The sequence below is a fragment of the Myotis brandtii genome, unplaced genomic scaffold (genome assembly GCF_000412655.1).
Source record: "Myotis brandtii unplaced genomic scaffold, ASM41265v1 scaffold1052, whole genome shotgun sequence".
NCBI lineage: Eukaryota > Metazoa > Chordata > Mammalia > Chiroptera > Vespertilionidae > Myotis > Myotis brandtii.
Window position 1 is genome coordinate 281,748 of NW_005353545.1, and position 15,520 is coordinate 297,267.

Below are 15,520 nucleotides of genomic sequence, written 5' to 3' on the forward strand. Positions count from 1 at the left end.
GGAGCTGGAGCAAGCAGGAGGCTTGGTTGCCCCGGCGATGGAGGGAGCCAAGCTTCCCACCTGCCCTGGCCAGCTCTGAGCTCCACTCAAGGCAATAAAGTTTCAATTAGAGAAGATAAATAAACCCCAGATAACTGCTTCCAGCCAGTCTCCACTGGGAGCTTCAGTGGCTAGGGGCCATGGGCAGCCTGCAAACAGCCATCAGCCCCTCACACAGGCTGGCCATGCACCCCAGGGGTGACCCCCCACCCTGAAAGGGCTGTGGCCAGCCTGAAAATGGCCCTCAGCCCCTCACCCAGGCTGGCCAAGCACACCAGCGGGACCCCCACCCTGATCTGGGACACGCTACAGGGCAAATAAACCGGTCCCCACCCTGCACCAGGCCTCTATCCTATATAATTAAAGGGTAAATATGCAAATTGACCCTAACAGCAGAACGACTGGGAATGACTGGTCACTATGACACACACTGAACACCATGGGGCAGACACTCAATGCAGGAGCTGCCCTCTGGTGGACAGTGTGTTCCCACAGGGGAGCTCTGCTCAGCACAAACCAGGCTGATGGCTGCCAGCACAGCGGTGATGCGGGAGCCTCTCCCACCTCCTCAGCAGTGCTAAGGATGTCCGACTGCAGCTTAGGCCTGCTCCCCACTGGCAAGTGGACATCCCCCGAGGACTCCTGGGCTGCCAGAGGGATGTCTGACTGCCAGCTTCTTCCAGATTAGGCCCACTCCCCGGGGGATCGGGCCTAAGCCAGCAGGTGGACATCCCCCGAGGGGTCCCAGACTGTGAGAGGGCACAGGCCGAGCTGAGGGACCCCCCCAGTGCACAAATTTTTGTGCACCGGGCCTGTAGTATATTATATTACCATATTCAAGATTTCCTTTTTAAATAATTATTTGTGGATAAATTCAAAGACCTATTATTAGAAAGCACTCATTTTATGTTTATGTTCTACTTTACTAGAGGCCCAATGCATGAAATTCATGTAAGAGTAGGCCTTCCTTCCCCAGGCTGCCGACACCAGCTTCCCTCCGGCACCCAGGACCCGAGCTTTCCTTGCAGTCCCGGCTTCGTCCAGAAGATCATCCAGAAGGATGTCTGGTCTAATTAGCATATTACACTTTTATTATTATAGAAGAAGATATCCCAGGGCAGTGTACTGTTACTCCAGCAAGGCTGACAAAGGAGCCAAAGGAGAGAAGAAAGCTCATCAAACTTTCACAAGCATTTAGTCACCCTTGGCATAGAAATTTCACCTACCCATTAAAAAACATGGAGTAACCTAAACTTTCAAGTCTATTTTTAAATGTTGTGTTGTTGTTGTTAATCCTCACCCAGTGATATTTTTTTTTCATTGATTTTTACAGAGTGTAAGGAATGGAATGAGGGAGGAAGAGAAATATTGATGTGAGAAACATACTGACTGGATGTCTCCTGCACGTACCCTGAGGGGCCCAGGGAAAAGAACCTGCAATCCAGGTATTTGCCCTTCCATGCATGGGCCAGAAATCTAACCACCAAGTAATACTGGCCAGGCCCCATTAAAGTCAATATTCTTAGTGAAGGTGCAGTCAATCAACAAATAACAAATTATTTGAAGGAGAAAGAAAACTGTAAATGGGTGGCTCTCAGGGAGCTTTTAACTAGAAAACTTTCAATTCACCATAAAATTTAAAATACATAAGAATATTTCTGATCCCTTTCCTCTCTACTATTACAAATGATTAAGCCAACTTCTATTTATCAAATGGCTAAATCTCTTGATGACAGTGTTTTGGACTCAAGAATATTCTATCAAGAAGTTAAATGCCATCCTAGCCAGTTTGGCTCAGGGGATAAAGCATCAGCCTGCGACTGAAAGGTGCCAGTTTCAATGTCGGTCACGGGCATGAACCTCGGTTGCAGGCTCCTCCCCTGGTCAGGGTGTGTGCAGGAAGCAACCAATTGATGTATTTCTCTCACCATGAGACCACAGTACTCCTCATTGTTATGTTGTTGCCAAAATTAACATCTCTGTGAAATATAAATTGTGTTAACTATACTATCCTATGGATGTAGTAGGCAGTTAGACAGACATGAGAAGAGTAAGAAAGATGGGGCAGGTACAGAAACTCACCAGAGTGGAGAGCTCCAGGTGCCTAGCAAAGGACAACTAAAGGGTAAAACCTCATCCGGGGATGACCTTTCCATCCCTAGCATATCACTGCTCATGGGATTTGAACCCTCTCACCTTTCCTCCCTAGAGATAACATCTAGGCCTCAGCTGTATTTCAGCTACAGGCCCAGAAAAGCAGGAAAAATAGACCATGGCTGACCTCAGGGCCAGCTGCATTCAATAATGACCCCCTGTCCTGACATGGACCAATCAATCAGTGGAGACCCTGACACTGAAAGGACACACCAGGAAAGCTGGTGATTATTCCATTAAGATCTTCCCTTGGGACCTCCCCTAAAACCCTTAGGCCAGGAGACCCTCCCAGGGCCTTTCCATTTTCCTTGCCCTTCCCCTCTACCACACCCCCCAAGGCACACCACTTTTACTTACCTCATTTCTAATTTCCAAGGGTCCTTTCTTTGCCTCTATAACATGTTTCTTAAGCTCATTTCTTCTACTCTATGATTTTATAAATAAACTGGAGGCCCAGTGCACAACATTTGTGCACTCGGAGGAGCGGGAACTCTCAGCCCGGCCTGCACCCTCTCGCAGTCCAGGAGCCCTCTGGGGATGTCAGACTAGCACTGCCACAGTGGCAGGAGAGGCGGGAAAGGCTGCCTCTGTGCTCACCAGCCATGAGCCTGCCTTCTGGCTGAATGGCACTCCCCCTGTGGGATCAGGACAAAACCAGCTCTCCGACATCCCCCGAGGGGTCCCAGATTGTGAGAGGATGCAGACCAGGCCGAGGGACCCCACCAGTACATGATGTGACAGGGAGAGACATGGGAGGTTTGCCAGCGGAAGGGACCGAGGAAGGGCTCCAGGACATGTCTGGCCCATCTGGCTCAGTCCCGATTGGCTGGACCCAATCAGCAAGCTAACCTACCAGTCAGAGCATCTGTCCGCTGGTGGTCAGTGCACATTATAGTGAGCAGTTGAGCAGCCTTAGCATATCCTATATAATAAAAGGCTTATATGCAAACCAACCGAACAGAGGAAAGACCAGTCACTATGACGTGCACTGACCACCAGGGGGAAGACACTCTATGCAGGATCTGCCCCTGGTGGTCAGTTCACTCCCACAGCAGGAGAGCCACTCAGCCAGAAGCCCTGCTCACGGCTGGCAAGTGCAGCAGTGGTGGCGGGAGCCTCTCCTGCCTCCAAGGCAGCACTAAGGATGTCCGAATGCCGGCTTAGGTCCACTCCCTGCCCTGAAGGGCTCCTGGACTGCAGGCCGAGCTGAGGGATCCCCCCCCCCCAGTGCACGAATTTCATGCACCAGGCCTCTAGTCATTAGCATATTACACTTTGATTGGTTGTTCTGCCGTTCAGTCTATTTGCATATTACCCTTTTATTATATAGGATTATTATATAGGATGTTCTCTTATAGTTTTGAGTCTTGACTGGATTCTTTCCTAGCCAGAACTCAATGGTGTCCTACTAATTAGCTCAATTCTTGTTAATCTCACTGGTAAAGGACTCAGTTCCTTCCACGTGACTGTGCGACTTCAGATGCCAATTCCAAGTTAAGGTTAATGATAGAGTAGCTTTAAATCAGAGGTTCTCACAACCCCTTCTTTGGGTTTGATTATCTGTTAGGATGACTCACTATGCCCCAGGGAATATTTGCCAGTTTATTATAAAGGATTTGTAAAGAATACAGATGAACAGCCAATTGAACAAAGTGAGGTCTAGATGTGTGCAGAGTTTAGGAGCTTCTGTTCCTGAGGAATTAGGGCTGATTTACAAACCTGGAAACTCATAAACTCATCAAATTTGAGCATTTAAGAGTTTATTTTGCATTCTTTTCACCCTTATCCTCAGTTCATGTTGAGGCTACATAAGGGCTCCATGGTAAATCATCTCATCAGCAGAAACTCTGGTAAGCCTCTCTGGAATCCTATATAATAAAAGACTAATAGGCAAACCAACCGAACGACAGAATGACTGGTCACTATGATGTGCACTGACCACCAGGGGCAGACACTCAGTGCAGGAGCTGCTCCCTGGTGATCAGTGCTCTCCCACAGCGGTAGAGCCCCTCAGCAAGAAGGGAACAATGGGCTGCTGGGAACAGCAGCGGAGCTAAGGATGTCCGACTGACGGCATAAGCCTGCTTCCCTAAGCGTCAGTCAGACATGTCCCAAGGGCTCCCAGACTGTAAAAGGGCACAGGCCGAGCTGAAGGACCCCCACCCCCACCCTCAGTGCACAAATGTCGTGCACTGGGCCTGTAATAATGAAATAATTCCCTATCATTCAGGAATGAGGTTATAGACTCCCCCCAAAAAAAATTTGAGTACAACGAACAAAGAGCATTCTAAATGCTTTTTGCTCTTGATTTTCTTTAAATTTTTTCAGTTTAGTTATAAATTCAAACTTTATTCATGGTACTGCATAATAATAGACATAATCTTCTCTAAGTTTGAGCCTTGAATAAAACATTTTTTATTCATTTGAAATATTTTTCTCAGAAAAAGGTAGGGGTATATAATTTGAGATAAATCTTTAAAAGATGTGTGCTTTCATAATCCTCCCAACACCACTGCTCTATTAGTAAGTTAAAGACACCAAGAAAAATACCTTCACTTCCCTTTCAAAAAACACCTATATCAAAGAAAAAGTATCTTATAAGTAAGAATAATTAAACTTTATGGTCATAAATCTCTTGTGAGAGTTGGACAAGTTATTTTTAACAATTATGTCTAGCAGAAACAATTGGGTACTTGTTTTAGGATTAGAGTGTAGTGGTGGTATGCTACTTTGGTGCCTTAGTAGCATAGTTTATTGTATTCCACTCTTCAGTAAATTAATGGAAAGGAAATTTTCCTATTTATCTTTTTGAGTTATTGGCTGAGACCTCTCACAAAATGAGACAGATTAATTTTACTGAACCCCAGTATTTCACTTTGTTTGGCTACACTCCCTGGCTATAATAAATGCATAAACAGGAGTTTGCAATGTAGAAAGGAAGTAGTTTATAGAATTGGTAAGCTGAAATGTTCTCAAGGTCAAGATCCTACTTCCAATGGTGTGTGTGCAGATTACAGATGATACAAGGCAAAGTCACTTAACACTGTGGGTTAGGGGTTCTGGGTCATCCTGGGATATTCTTGGTGGGGGGTGAGGTAAGGGTAATGGATCATTTCTTCAGGTCTTGAGGAGAGCTCTGAGGCCTGCTCCACCTCTGTATGGTTCATGGGAAAGTAGCCTGGGGGTCATTCTTCCTGAAATACCCCTGAGTAATAGTGGGGGACTGTCCCCTCCTCAGCTCCTGTCAATCTTGTATGAAAGATTTCAGATGAGTGGCAGACAACAGCCTTAAAGCAAAGCACATGGATTTATTAAAAATGCATTTGCCATTGTCAGGCCAGTGTTGCTCAGTGGTTGAGCATCAACCTATGAACCAGGAAGTGAGGGTTCAATTCCCGTCAGGCACATTCCTGGTTTCCAGCAGGATCCCCAATGGGGGGCATGCAGAAGGTAGCACATCAATGATTCTCTCTCATCATTGATGTTTCTATTTCTCCCTTCCTCTCTGAAATCAATTAAAAAAAATTTTTTTAATGCACTTGGCATCGAACACAGCTAGCAATTCAGCTAATTTAAGTGCTCCTCCCTGTGGGAGTTCAAAGGGTTTTATACTCTTCCCTATATAGGTTTCTAGATTGTGGCTTATCTAGGAATGTTCATACATATATTTGGTCATCTGTTTGCAAATCCTAAAGTGGCTGATTTCTCTGTTTAGTGAGTGAGATAAAATCTCTTTTTTCCTGTTCCCCCATTTCCTGTCCCAGCAATTATCTTTTCTATCTAACATCCCCCAAGTGATATCATCCAAATGCTTTTGAAGCTGTGATTTTCACAAAATTGTTCCATGAATATTTCCATCTACTCTTTTTTATTGGTTGGCAATAAAATTATACGAAGTGAAATCTTTTGTCATCATAAGGCTGGGCGCTTAACGTGTTAACCGGTTACTTTTTTAAAAGTATTTTTTTATTGATTTCAGAGAGGAAGAGAGAGGGAGAGAGGGATAGAAATATCAATGACAAGTGAGAATAACTGATCAGCTGCCTCCTGCACACCCCTTATTGGGGATCAAGCCCACATATGCCCTGACCAGGAATTGAACACTGACCTCCTGGTTCATACATCAACCCTCAACCACTGAGTCAGACCATTTAGCCTCTTTACCCTCTACGGCCCGCCTACCTCCTTTCCCTCTGATAATCACTATACTACTGTCTGTGTCTGAGTTTTTGTTTGTTCATTTGTTGCTTTCTTCTTCTTTTTTTTTTTTTTTTGCTTTCTGTTTTATATCCATCTACTCTTTCTTTCACATTGTCATTTGTATTTATGAACTAACTGGAAGAAATTTAAGAAACTAAAAAACTCTTTGCCCTTGGTAAAAAATAAAGATATTGACATTTATATATTATGCAAACAACTCAAGCACTAACTTTAAAAGACAATAAAAACATTACCTTTTGGATAATCTTCCAACAGAAGGTTGAAGTGACCTAATTGACAAAAGAAATCAGAGTCCACTTTTCCTTCAGCTTTTAAGATTAAAGATTCATAGCAGCGAACGGCCTAGAAATAAAAAAATAAAAAAAAAATATATATATATATATATATATGTGTGTGTGTGTGTGTGTGTGTGTGTGTGTGTGTGTGTGTGTATTAGGAAAAAAGCAGAGAAAATAAAAATGGTTGTGTGGGTGAAAGTCAGAACTCTCCACCTCCCACAACCACATCAAAATTACAACTACAATACAGAATAACCATCATTCAGACCCGCCTGAAAGCTGGCTGAAAGGAAGCTCTACAACTAGAGAAGTGAAAAGAAAGCACACTGAGACTAGTAGGAGAGAGGAGGCACAGAACTGGCTGGTACCACACACGCTTTAATCAGGAGGGAGATAGTCTCTGCAGAGACTGCCATGAGGAACAAGGGGTCCTAGCCCCAAACCAGACCCCAGCCCAGGGTCCCTATAACTTTGAGCTGTAAAAACCAGCAGGGATTATGGTTAACTGCTGGAGACCCAGGTATTCCTCTTAAAGGGCTGGCACACAAACTTACTCAGACTTGATCCCTCTAAGCACCAGCACTGGTTGGCTGCACTGGAGGACCCAAAGACATACTGGGAGGAACTGGATTGTTTGGCATTGGGGCAGGAACTCAGAGGCAGCTTTCTCCCAGAGTTAGGTGCTCAAGGGGAATCACTGTTCATGTGCTGGGACCTCCCCCATACCAGAGCTGACTGGCAGTCTCCATCAGCCTGAAGCACACTGTTTGATCTACCCTGATGATTCCCTGAGACCCCACTGCCAGAAGCCAATTCCAGCATGTCAGCAAAGGCTGAATCATCTGGAGTGGCAAGGGCATTCCCCCAAACCTGTAACAGGATGATTGCTGCCAGACAGCTCAGGGAATCTTAACCTACATGTTATTGCCTCCTACTGGCCAAACACCTGAACAGCCATAGGCTAATTCTCCCCATTCTGACAATGGACTCTGTATAAGAAACCCTGACCCTTTGATGTGTATATCTCTGCCTCACCTCAGGACAATTTATGTTAATAAAAAGCATGGGGTCCTGAGATGAGGAGATCTTAGTTTCTTTAGCTAGGCTCCTCTGACCCCCCAAATGCCTTTCAAAATTATGCTTTGTCTCTGGACTCTTATTTAATTACACACAGCCCCTTCTCCAGATTGCTGAACCCTTCTTAATGCCAGAACAAAAACCCTGGCACCCCACCCCATCTAATTTGCAGCCCCACGAAGCTGTTTGCAGTGGCTTTTCCATATGAATGGCCTGTCCTGGCTCAGCTTTAGACTTTCCTAAAATCTCTTAACCCTTTGAGTGCCAACCAATATCCTAGGAACTATGCTAAAATTGCCAAGGCATTTTTGCTGATTTTACAGCAGTTTAGGAAAAAAATTATGAATCGCAAGTAAATGAAGTTAATTTTACAGCAGTTTAGGAAAAAAATTATGAATCGCAAGTAAATTAAGTTACATATTCAAAAACTTAAGGAAACTTTTACTACATTGACATATTTAGTAATATCATCAACACTAATAAAAGCAGACTTAGAACTGGACACCATTTCAAAGCTTTGATAGCGCTCCTGGCACTTTTGGCAAAAGACAGGAAGAGCACGATCGCACTTCCCCGGCACTCTAGGGGTTAAACAAGCAGCACATGGCTTCAGTGTGCCAATACCTATCAATAAGAGGCCCATACCTATCAAGACATGGCACTAACACCAACCTGCCTTGCTTCACAGCTTGGCCTCATCTGGGCACTTCCAAGCCCAATACAAATAGCAGCCCTCTGCATATCATTTGGTAGCCCCAGCAGGGTGACCCCAGGCAATGGCTGACTTTGCACCTCCCAGGAGGCCCCATAGCAGGTGCACCCAGTGGACAGCTTCAGATAATACCATATTACAACTCTACACATCCACAAGCGACACACTCAAGGGGCAGACTCAGTGAGCACCAAAGCTCCACTGAAGCAAGTCTTCCCCTAAGCAGGTATTTACTGCACAGCAGCTCTTCCACTGTAATTGCAGTTGGTCCTCACAGCCATTGGTCTGGAAGTCAACTCTTTCCAGCAACGCCAACAGCAAGCATGGCTCAACTACAAGACTGCACACAGCCCACACAAGGGCACACCTAGAGAGCCCAGTTCAAGTGACTGGGAAGACTGAGCCACTAGGCCCTACAGGACACCTGCTATAAAAGGCCAACAAACAATTCCAGGAAACATAGCACCTCTACTTGATATATAGAAACAAACACAACAAAGCAGGCAAAATGCGGAGACAAGAAAAAATGTCACAAGTGAAAAAAAACAGAAAAAATCTCCCAGAAATACATGAACTGGAAGCAAGTACACTATCAGAAATAGAGTTCAAAGAAATGGTTCAAAGAGGGCTTCAAGGGACTTAGTGAGACTTCAAGGATTTTAGAAAGAATTTCAAAGATATGAAAAAGGACCAGTCAGAAATTAAACATACACTACTTTGCCCTGGCAGGTTTGGCTCAGTGGATAGAGCGTTGGCCTGCGGACTGAAGGGTACACAAGGTTCAATTCTGGTCAAGGGTACATGCCCAGGTTGCGGGCTCGTTCCCCAGTAGGAGGCTTGCAGGAGGCAGCCAATCAATGATTCTCTCTCATCACTGATGTTTCTATTTCTGAAGAGATAAAAAAGCAGAGATAAGAAATTTATCTGAATCAGAATGATGATGGTAAAGATGCTCATCAATATGAAAAAGATACAGTAACTATGAAAAAAGAACAGTCTGAGATAAAGAATGACATAACACAAATAAAGAATACACTGGAAGGAATACACCGCAGATTAGGGGAAGTTAAGTATAGAATCAGCGAATTAGAAGACAGAGTTGAAAATATCACTCAATCAGAGAACCAAAAAGAAAAAACAATTAAAAAGCAGGAGGACAGCTTAAGGGAGCTGTGGGACAATGAGGTTATGGGTGATCAAGCAGGCAGGCAGAGGGGTTAGGGGCAATCAGGCAGGCAGGCAGAGGCAGGACCTCTCAGGGGATGTCTGACTGCCAGTTTAGGCCCCATCCCTGTGGGTTCCGGCCTAAACCAGCAGTTGAACATGCCTCTAGCAATCCGGAACTGCGGGATCCTAACCACTCACCTGCCTGCCTGCCTGATCACACCTAACCACTTCTACCTCGGCCCTGCACCTGAGACCCAGGATTCCCTCCTCCAGCCAGCCACAAGCACCCAGGAGCCGGGCCAGCTTTGCCCGGGCAGGCCGCAGCCACAGGGGACCATTGGCGGGAGGCTTTTCTCTATCTCCAGGCCCGCAGGCGCTGGCGCCCGGAACCACAGGGCTGGCGGCTTTTCTCCATCTCCTGGGCAGCACAATTTCCTGGTTGGCAGGCTTTTCTCTATCTCCCGGGACTGCAGGGAAGGCAGCTTTTCTCCACCTCCAGGGCTGCAGGTGCTGGTACCCGAGACCGCAGAACTGGTGGATTTTCTCTATCTCCTAAGCTGGAGCCGCAGGCGCTGGCACCCAGGACCAGGGGCGGGCAGCTTTTCCTGGGCCCCGCTTTGTCAGGAAGGAGGTCCAGAAGGTCGTCCAAAAGTCATCCAGTCTAATTAGCATACTATCCTTTTATTAGTATAGATTGTTCATTTATTTCAGCCCTTTGTATTCAGCGTGTCTCTATCTAAATAAACCTACGTTTCTATGAAAATTGAAGCTTTTGTTTTTTGGCGGCCCACATAAACTTAAACCTTGTTTAGTTGGCCCATGTTAGCCTTTGAGTTTGACATACTTCCTCTAGAGGCTGAGTCTTTGCCTAATCTAATTAGTTAGAAACAGCATTTGACACTGTACAGCACTAGAGATTGAGAGGTGTAGTGGATCTACCTAATACATAGTCACAAACCAAAACAGGCTGCCAAAATGAGGAGACAAGAAAACAACCACCAAATGAAAGAACTAGAGAATTCTCCAGATGAAGAGATAAAAAAGCAGAGATAAGAAATTTATCTGAATCAGAATGATGATGGTAAAGATGCTCATCAATATGAAAAAGATACAGTAACTATGAAAAAAGAACAGTCTGAGATAAAGAATGACATAACACAAATAAAGAATACACTGGAAGGAATACACCGCAGATTAGGGGAAGTTAAGTATAGAATCAGCGAATTAGAAGACAGAGTTGAAAATATCACTCAATCAGAGAACCAAAAAGAAAAAACAATTAAAAAGCAGGAGGACAGCTTAAGGGAGCTGTGGGACAATGTGAAATGTAACAATATTAGAATAGCAGATGTCTCAGAAGAGGCAGAAAGGGAGAAAGGCATAAGAAAGGTGTTTGAAGAAATAATGGCAGAAAACTTGCCTAACCTGGTAAAGGAAAAAGTTACACAAGTGCAGGACGCACAGAGAACCCCCAGCAAGAAGAACACAAACAAGCCCATGACCAGACACATCATACTTCAAATGCCAAAAATTAGCCCTAGCTGGTTTGGCTCAATGGATAGAGCATCGGCCTGGGGACTGAAGGGTCCCAGGTTTGATTCCGGTCAAGGGCAATGTACCTTGTGTTGGAGACCAGGTGTAAGCTGACATAGTTCTTGCACCTGAAGGGGCTAGCAAGGCTGGGACCCTTACCCACACAGTTTTCCCAGGCTTGTTTGGATGGCGGTTATCAGTAGAATGAGAGCAACCTTTGTAGAATGAGAACAGCCTTTCATGGCTTACCAAGAAGTCTGTAACTATTTACTGAGATTTGCTGTACCGAGAATTTGTCCTTCTGCTCTATCTCTCCCTTACTTCCTCTAGAGGCTGAGTCTTTGCCTAATCTAATTAGTTAGAAACAGCATTTGACACTGTACAGCACTAGAGATTGAGAGGTGTAGTGGATCTACCTAATACATAGTCACAAACCAAAACAGGCTGCCAAAATGAGGAGACAAGAAAAAACCCTGCTCTCCTGTCTTTCTTTCTTTTCTCAATTCCCATCTCCCTACCTCAGCCCAGTTCAACCTGTCAGGATGGCCCTGACACCCCTGGTTGCAGACACACCCCCAGGGGGTGTGCAGGAGGCAGCTGATCGATGTTTCTCTCTCATCAATGTTTCTAACTCTATCCCTCTCCCTTCCTCTCTGTAAAAAATCAATAAAATATTTTTTTAAATGCCAAAAATTAAAAACAAAGAGAGAATCTAAAAGGCAGCAAGAGAAAATTGTTTTCTACAAAGGAATTCTCATAATGCTGACACCTGATTTCTCAACAGAAACTCTACAGGCCAGAAGGGAATGGCATGAATTACTCAAGGTAATGAAAAGCAAGGATCTGAGACCAAGATTACTATATCCAGCAAGGCTATCACTCAAAATAGACAGTCAAAGAGTTTCCCAGACAAAAAAAGAAAAAAAAAAAAAAAGGCTAAAGGAGCACCATCACCACCAAGCCAGTATTACAAGAAATGCTAAAGGGATTGCTGAGAAGAAAAAAAAGAGAAGCCTAGCCATACAGAATTAAAATGGCTATAAGTACCTCTCAATAATAACCCTAAATGTAAATGAATTAAATGCTCCAATCAAAAGGAGTAGGTAGCTGAATGAATACAAAAATATGACCCAACTATATGCTTTCTACAAAAGACCGACCTCAAAACAAAAGACACACCCAGGATGAGAGTGAAGGAATGGAAAAAAATTTTCCATGCAAATAGAAAAGAAAATAAAGCTGGAGTAGCAATACTAATATCGGACAAAATAGACCTTAAAATGAAGACCATCACAAGAGACAAAAAGGTCACTACATACATAATATTAAAGGTATCAATCCAACAAGACGATAAAAGCCTGAGAGGCTACATGTCATATGAAGGAATGACAGCCCAGGAAACTTGGGGTGTCTGCTTCTGAGCTCTACATGTAGAAAACATAAGTGCAGCCAATATAGGAACACCTAAATATAGAAAAAAATTTCCAGGGATGTAAGGCTGGTATAATATTCACAAGTCAATAACTGTGATACATCACATAATGAAATTGAAAGACAAAAATCACATGATCATATGAATAGACCAGAAAAAGCATTCAACAAAATCCAATACCCATTTTTGATAAAAACTCTCAGCAAAATGGGAATAGAGGGAGCATATCTCAACATGACAAAGGCCATATATGACAAACCTACAGCCAACATCATATTCAACAGGCAAAAACTAAACTGATTTCCTCTAAGAACAGGAACAAGACAGGGATACCCACTCTCACCACTCCTACTTGATATATACTGGAAATGCTAGCCATACTGATCAGATAAGAAGAAATAAAAGGCATCCTAACTGGAAAAGAACTGTCATTATTCACAGACCGCATGATACTGTACATAGAAAACCCCAAAAACTTCATAAAAAAATTACCAGACTTAACAAATGAATTCAGCAATGTAGCAGGATACAAAATTAAAACCCAGAAATCTATGGCGTTTTTATATATCAATAATGAACTCACAGAAAGAGACACTAAAAACAAAAACCTATTTTTTGCAATAAAAAAATTAAGATACCTAGGAAAAACCTTAGCTAAGTACTCAGTAAACTACAGGACATTGAAAAAAGAGATAGAGGAAGACATAAAAAAGGGAAGTATATATTATGCTCAAGGATCAGTAGAATCAACATCATTAAAATGTCCATACTACCCCCTAAGCAATCTACAGATTCAATGAAATCCCCAGTAAGATACAAACGGAATATTGCACAGACCTAGAAAAACTCTCCAAAAACTCATATGGAATAGAGAGACCCCGAATAGTTGCAGCAATCCTGAGAAAAGAACAAAGTTGGAGGAATCACAATACCAGAAATCAAGTTGTATTACAAAGCCACTGTTTTCAAAACTGTCTGGTAGTAGCACAAGAACAGACATATAGATCAAGGGAACAGAGCAGAGAATCCAGAAATCGACCCAAGCCATTATGCTCAATTCGTATTTGACAAAGGAGGCAAGAGCATGCAATGGAGTCAAGATAGTCTCTTCATTAGTGTTGGGAAAATTGGACAAATACATGCAAAAAAAATGAAACTAGACCACCAACTTATACCATACACAAAAATGAACTCAAAATGGATAAAGAATTTAAGGAAAACCATAAAAATCTTAGAAGAATCCATTGGCAGCAAAATACCAGACATATATTGTAGCAATATCTTTACCGATACAGCTTCTAGGGCAAGGAAACTAAGAAGAAAATAAACAAATGGGACTACATCAAAATAAAAAGTTTCTGCATAGCAAAAGAAACTATCAACCAAACAAGAAAGCCCACTGAATGGGAGAACACATTTGCCAATGTGATCTCTGAGAAGCTTTTAATTTCCAAAATTTACAGGGAACTAATACAATTTAACAAAAGGAAGATAAACAACCCAATCAAAAAATGGACAAAGGATCTAAATAGACACTTTTCAAAAGAGGAAATACAGAAGGCCCAGACATGAAAACATGCTCAAAGTCACTAATCATCCGAGAGATGCAAATCAAAACAACAATGAGATACCATCTCACACCTGTCAGACTGGCTATCATCAACAAATTTACAGGGAACTAATACAATTTAACAAAAGGAAGATAAACAACCCAATCAAAAAATGGACAAAGGATCTAAATAGACACTTTTCAAAAGAGGAAATACAGAAGGCCCCCCAGACATGACATGCTCAAAGTCACTAATCACCCGAGAGATGCAAATCAAAACAACGAGGTACCATCTCAAACCTGTCAGAATGGCTATCATCAATAAATCAACAAGCAACTAGTATTGGTGAGGATGTAGAGAAAAGGAACCCTCTTGCACTGCTGGTGGGAATGCAGGCTGGTGCAACCTCTATAGAAAACAGTATGGAGTTTCCTCAAAAATTAAAAAAGGAACTCCCATTTAACCCAGTCATCCTACTTCTAGGAATACTACTTCTAGATGCTTCAAGGAATCAGAAGCACCAATCAGAAAGGATATAAGCACCCCTATGTTCATAGCAGCACAATTTAAAATAGATAAGATTTGGATACAACCTAGGCAGATGCCCATCAGCAGATGAGTGGATTAGAAAACTGTGGTACATCTACACAATGGAATACTACATCACTAAAAAAGAAGGAACTTTTACCATTTGCAACAGCATGGATGGAACTATAGAACATTATGCTAAGCGAAATAAGCCAGTTAGAGAAAGATAAATATCACATGATATCAATCAAATGTGGAATATAATGAACAACATAAACTGATAACAAATTAGAGCCAGAGAAAATATTTTAGAATATAATAGAAGTAATCCTGTTATTTGCAGATTTCTTTAAATATATCTTTTTTTTAAATACATTTTATTGGTTTTTTACAGAGTGGAAGGGAGAGGGATAGAGAGTTAGAAACATCAATGAGAGAGAAATATCGATCAGCTGCCTCCTGCACAACCCCTACTGGTGATGTGCCGGCAACCAAGGTACATGCACTTGACCAGAATCAAACCTGGGACCCTTCAGTCCTTAGGCAGACTGTCTATCCACTGAACCAAACCGGTTAAGGCTTCAGATTTCTGAAATTTCCTACAACTTTTGCATTATATTGTTAGTACAGTTTTGGTAATATTATTATTCATAAAATCTTTTTTCTTGAAATATTAATGTTTATTGCATGTAAATGGTTAATTATTTTGTACTACAATCTGGGAATAGATTTATTTTGTGTATTGTAAAAGAAATTAATTAAGAGTTAATTAATTTTATTAAAAAACTAGAGGCCCGGTGCACAAAAATTTGTGCACTCGGGGGGGCAA

The 15,520-nt window shown here is 42.7% G+C and overlaps 1 protein-coding gene across 2 annotated transcripts in view; it reads right to left on the reverse strand.

Annotated features, from left to right (window-relative positions):
• LOC102260650 (histone demethylase UTY-like) overlaps window positions 1–15,520 on the reverse strand; it is a 306,332-nt gene that overhangs the window by 261,213 nt on the left and 29,599 nt on the right. For both annotated transcript variants that reach the window (XM_014540262.1, XM_014540257.1), the window contains one exon: window positions 6,648–6,756. In XM_014540262.1, coding sequence (XP_014395748.1) covers window positions 6,648–6,756 — 109 coding nt within the window. The remainder of the gene's footprint in view (window positions 1–6,647; window positions 6,757–15,520) is intronic.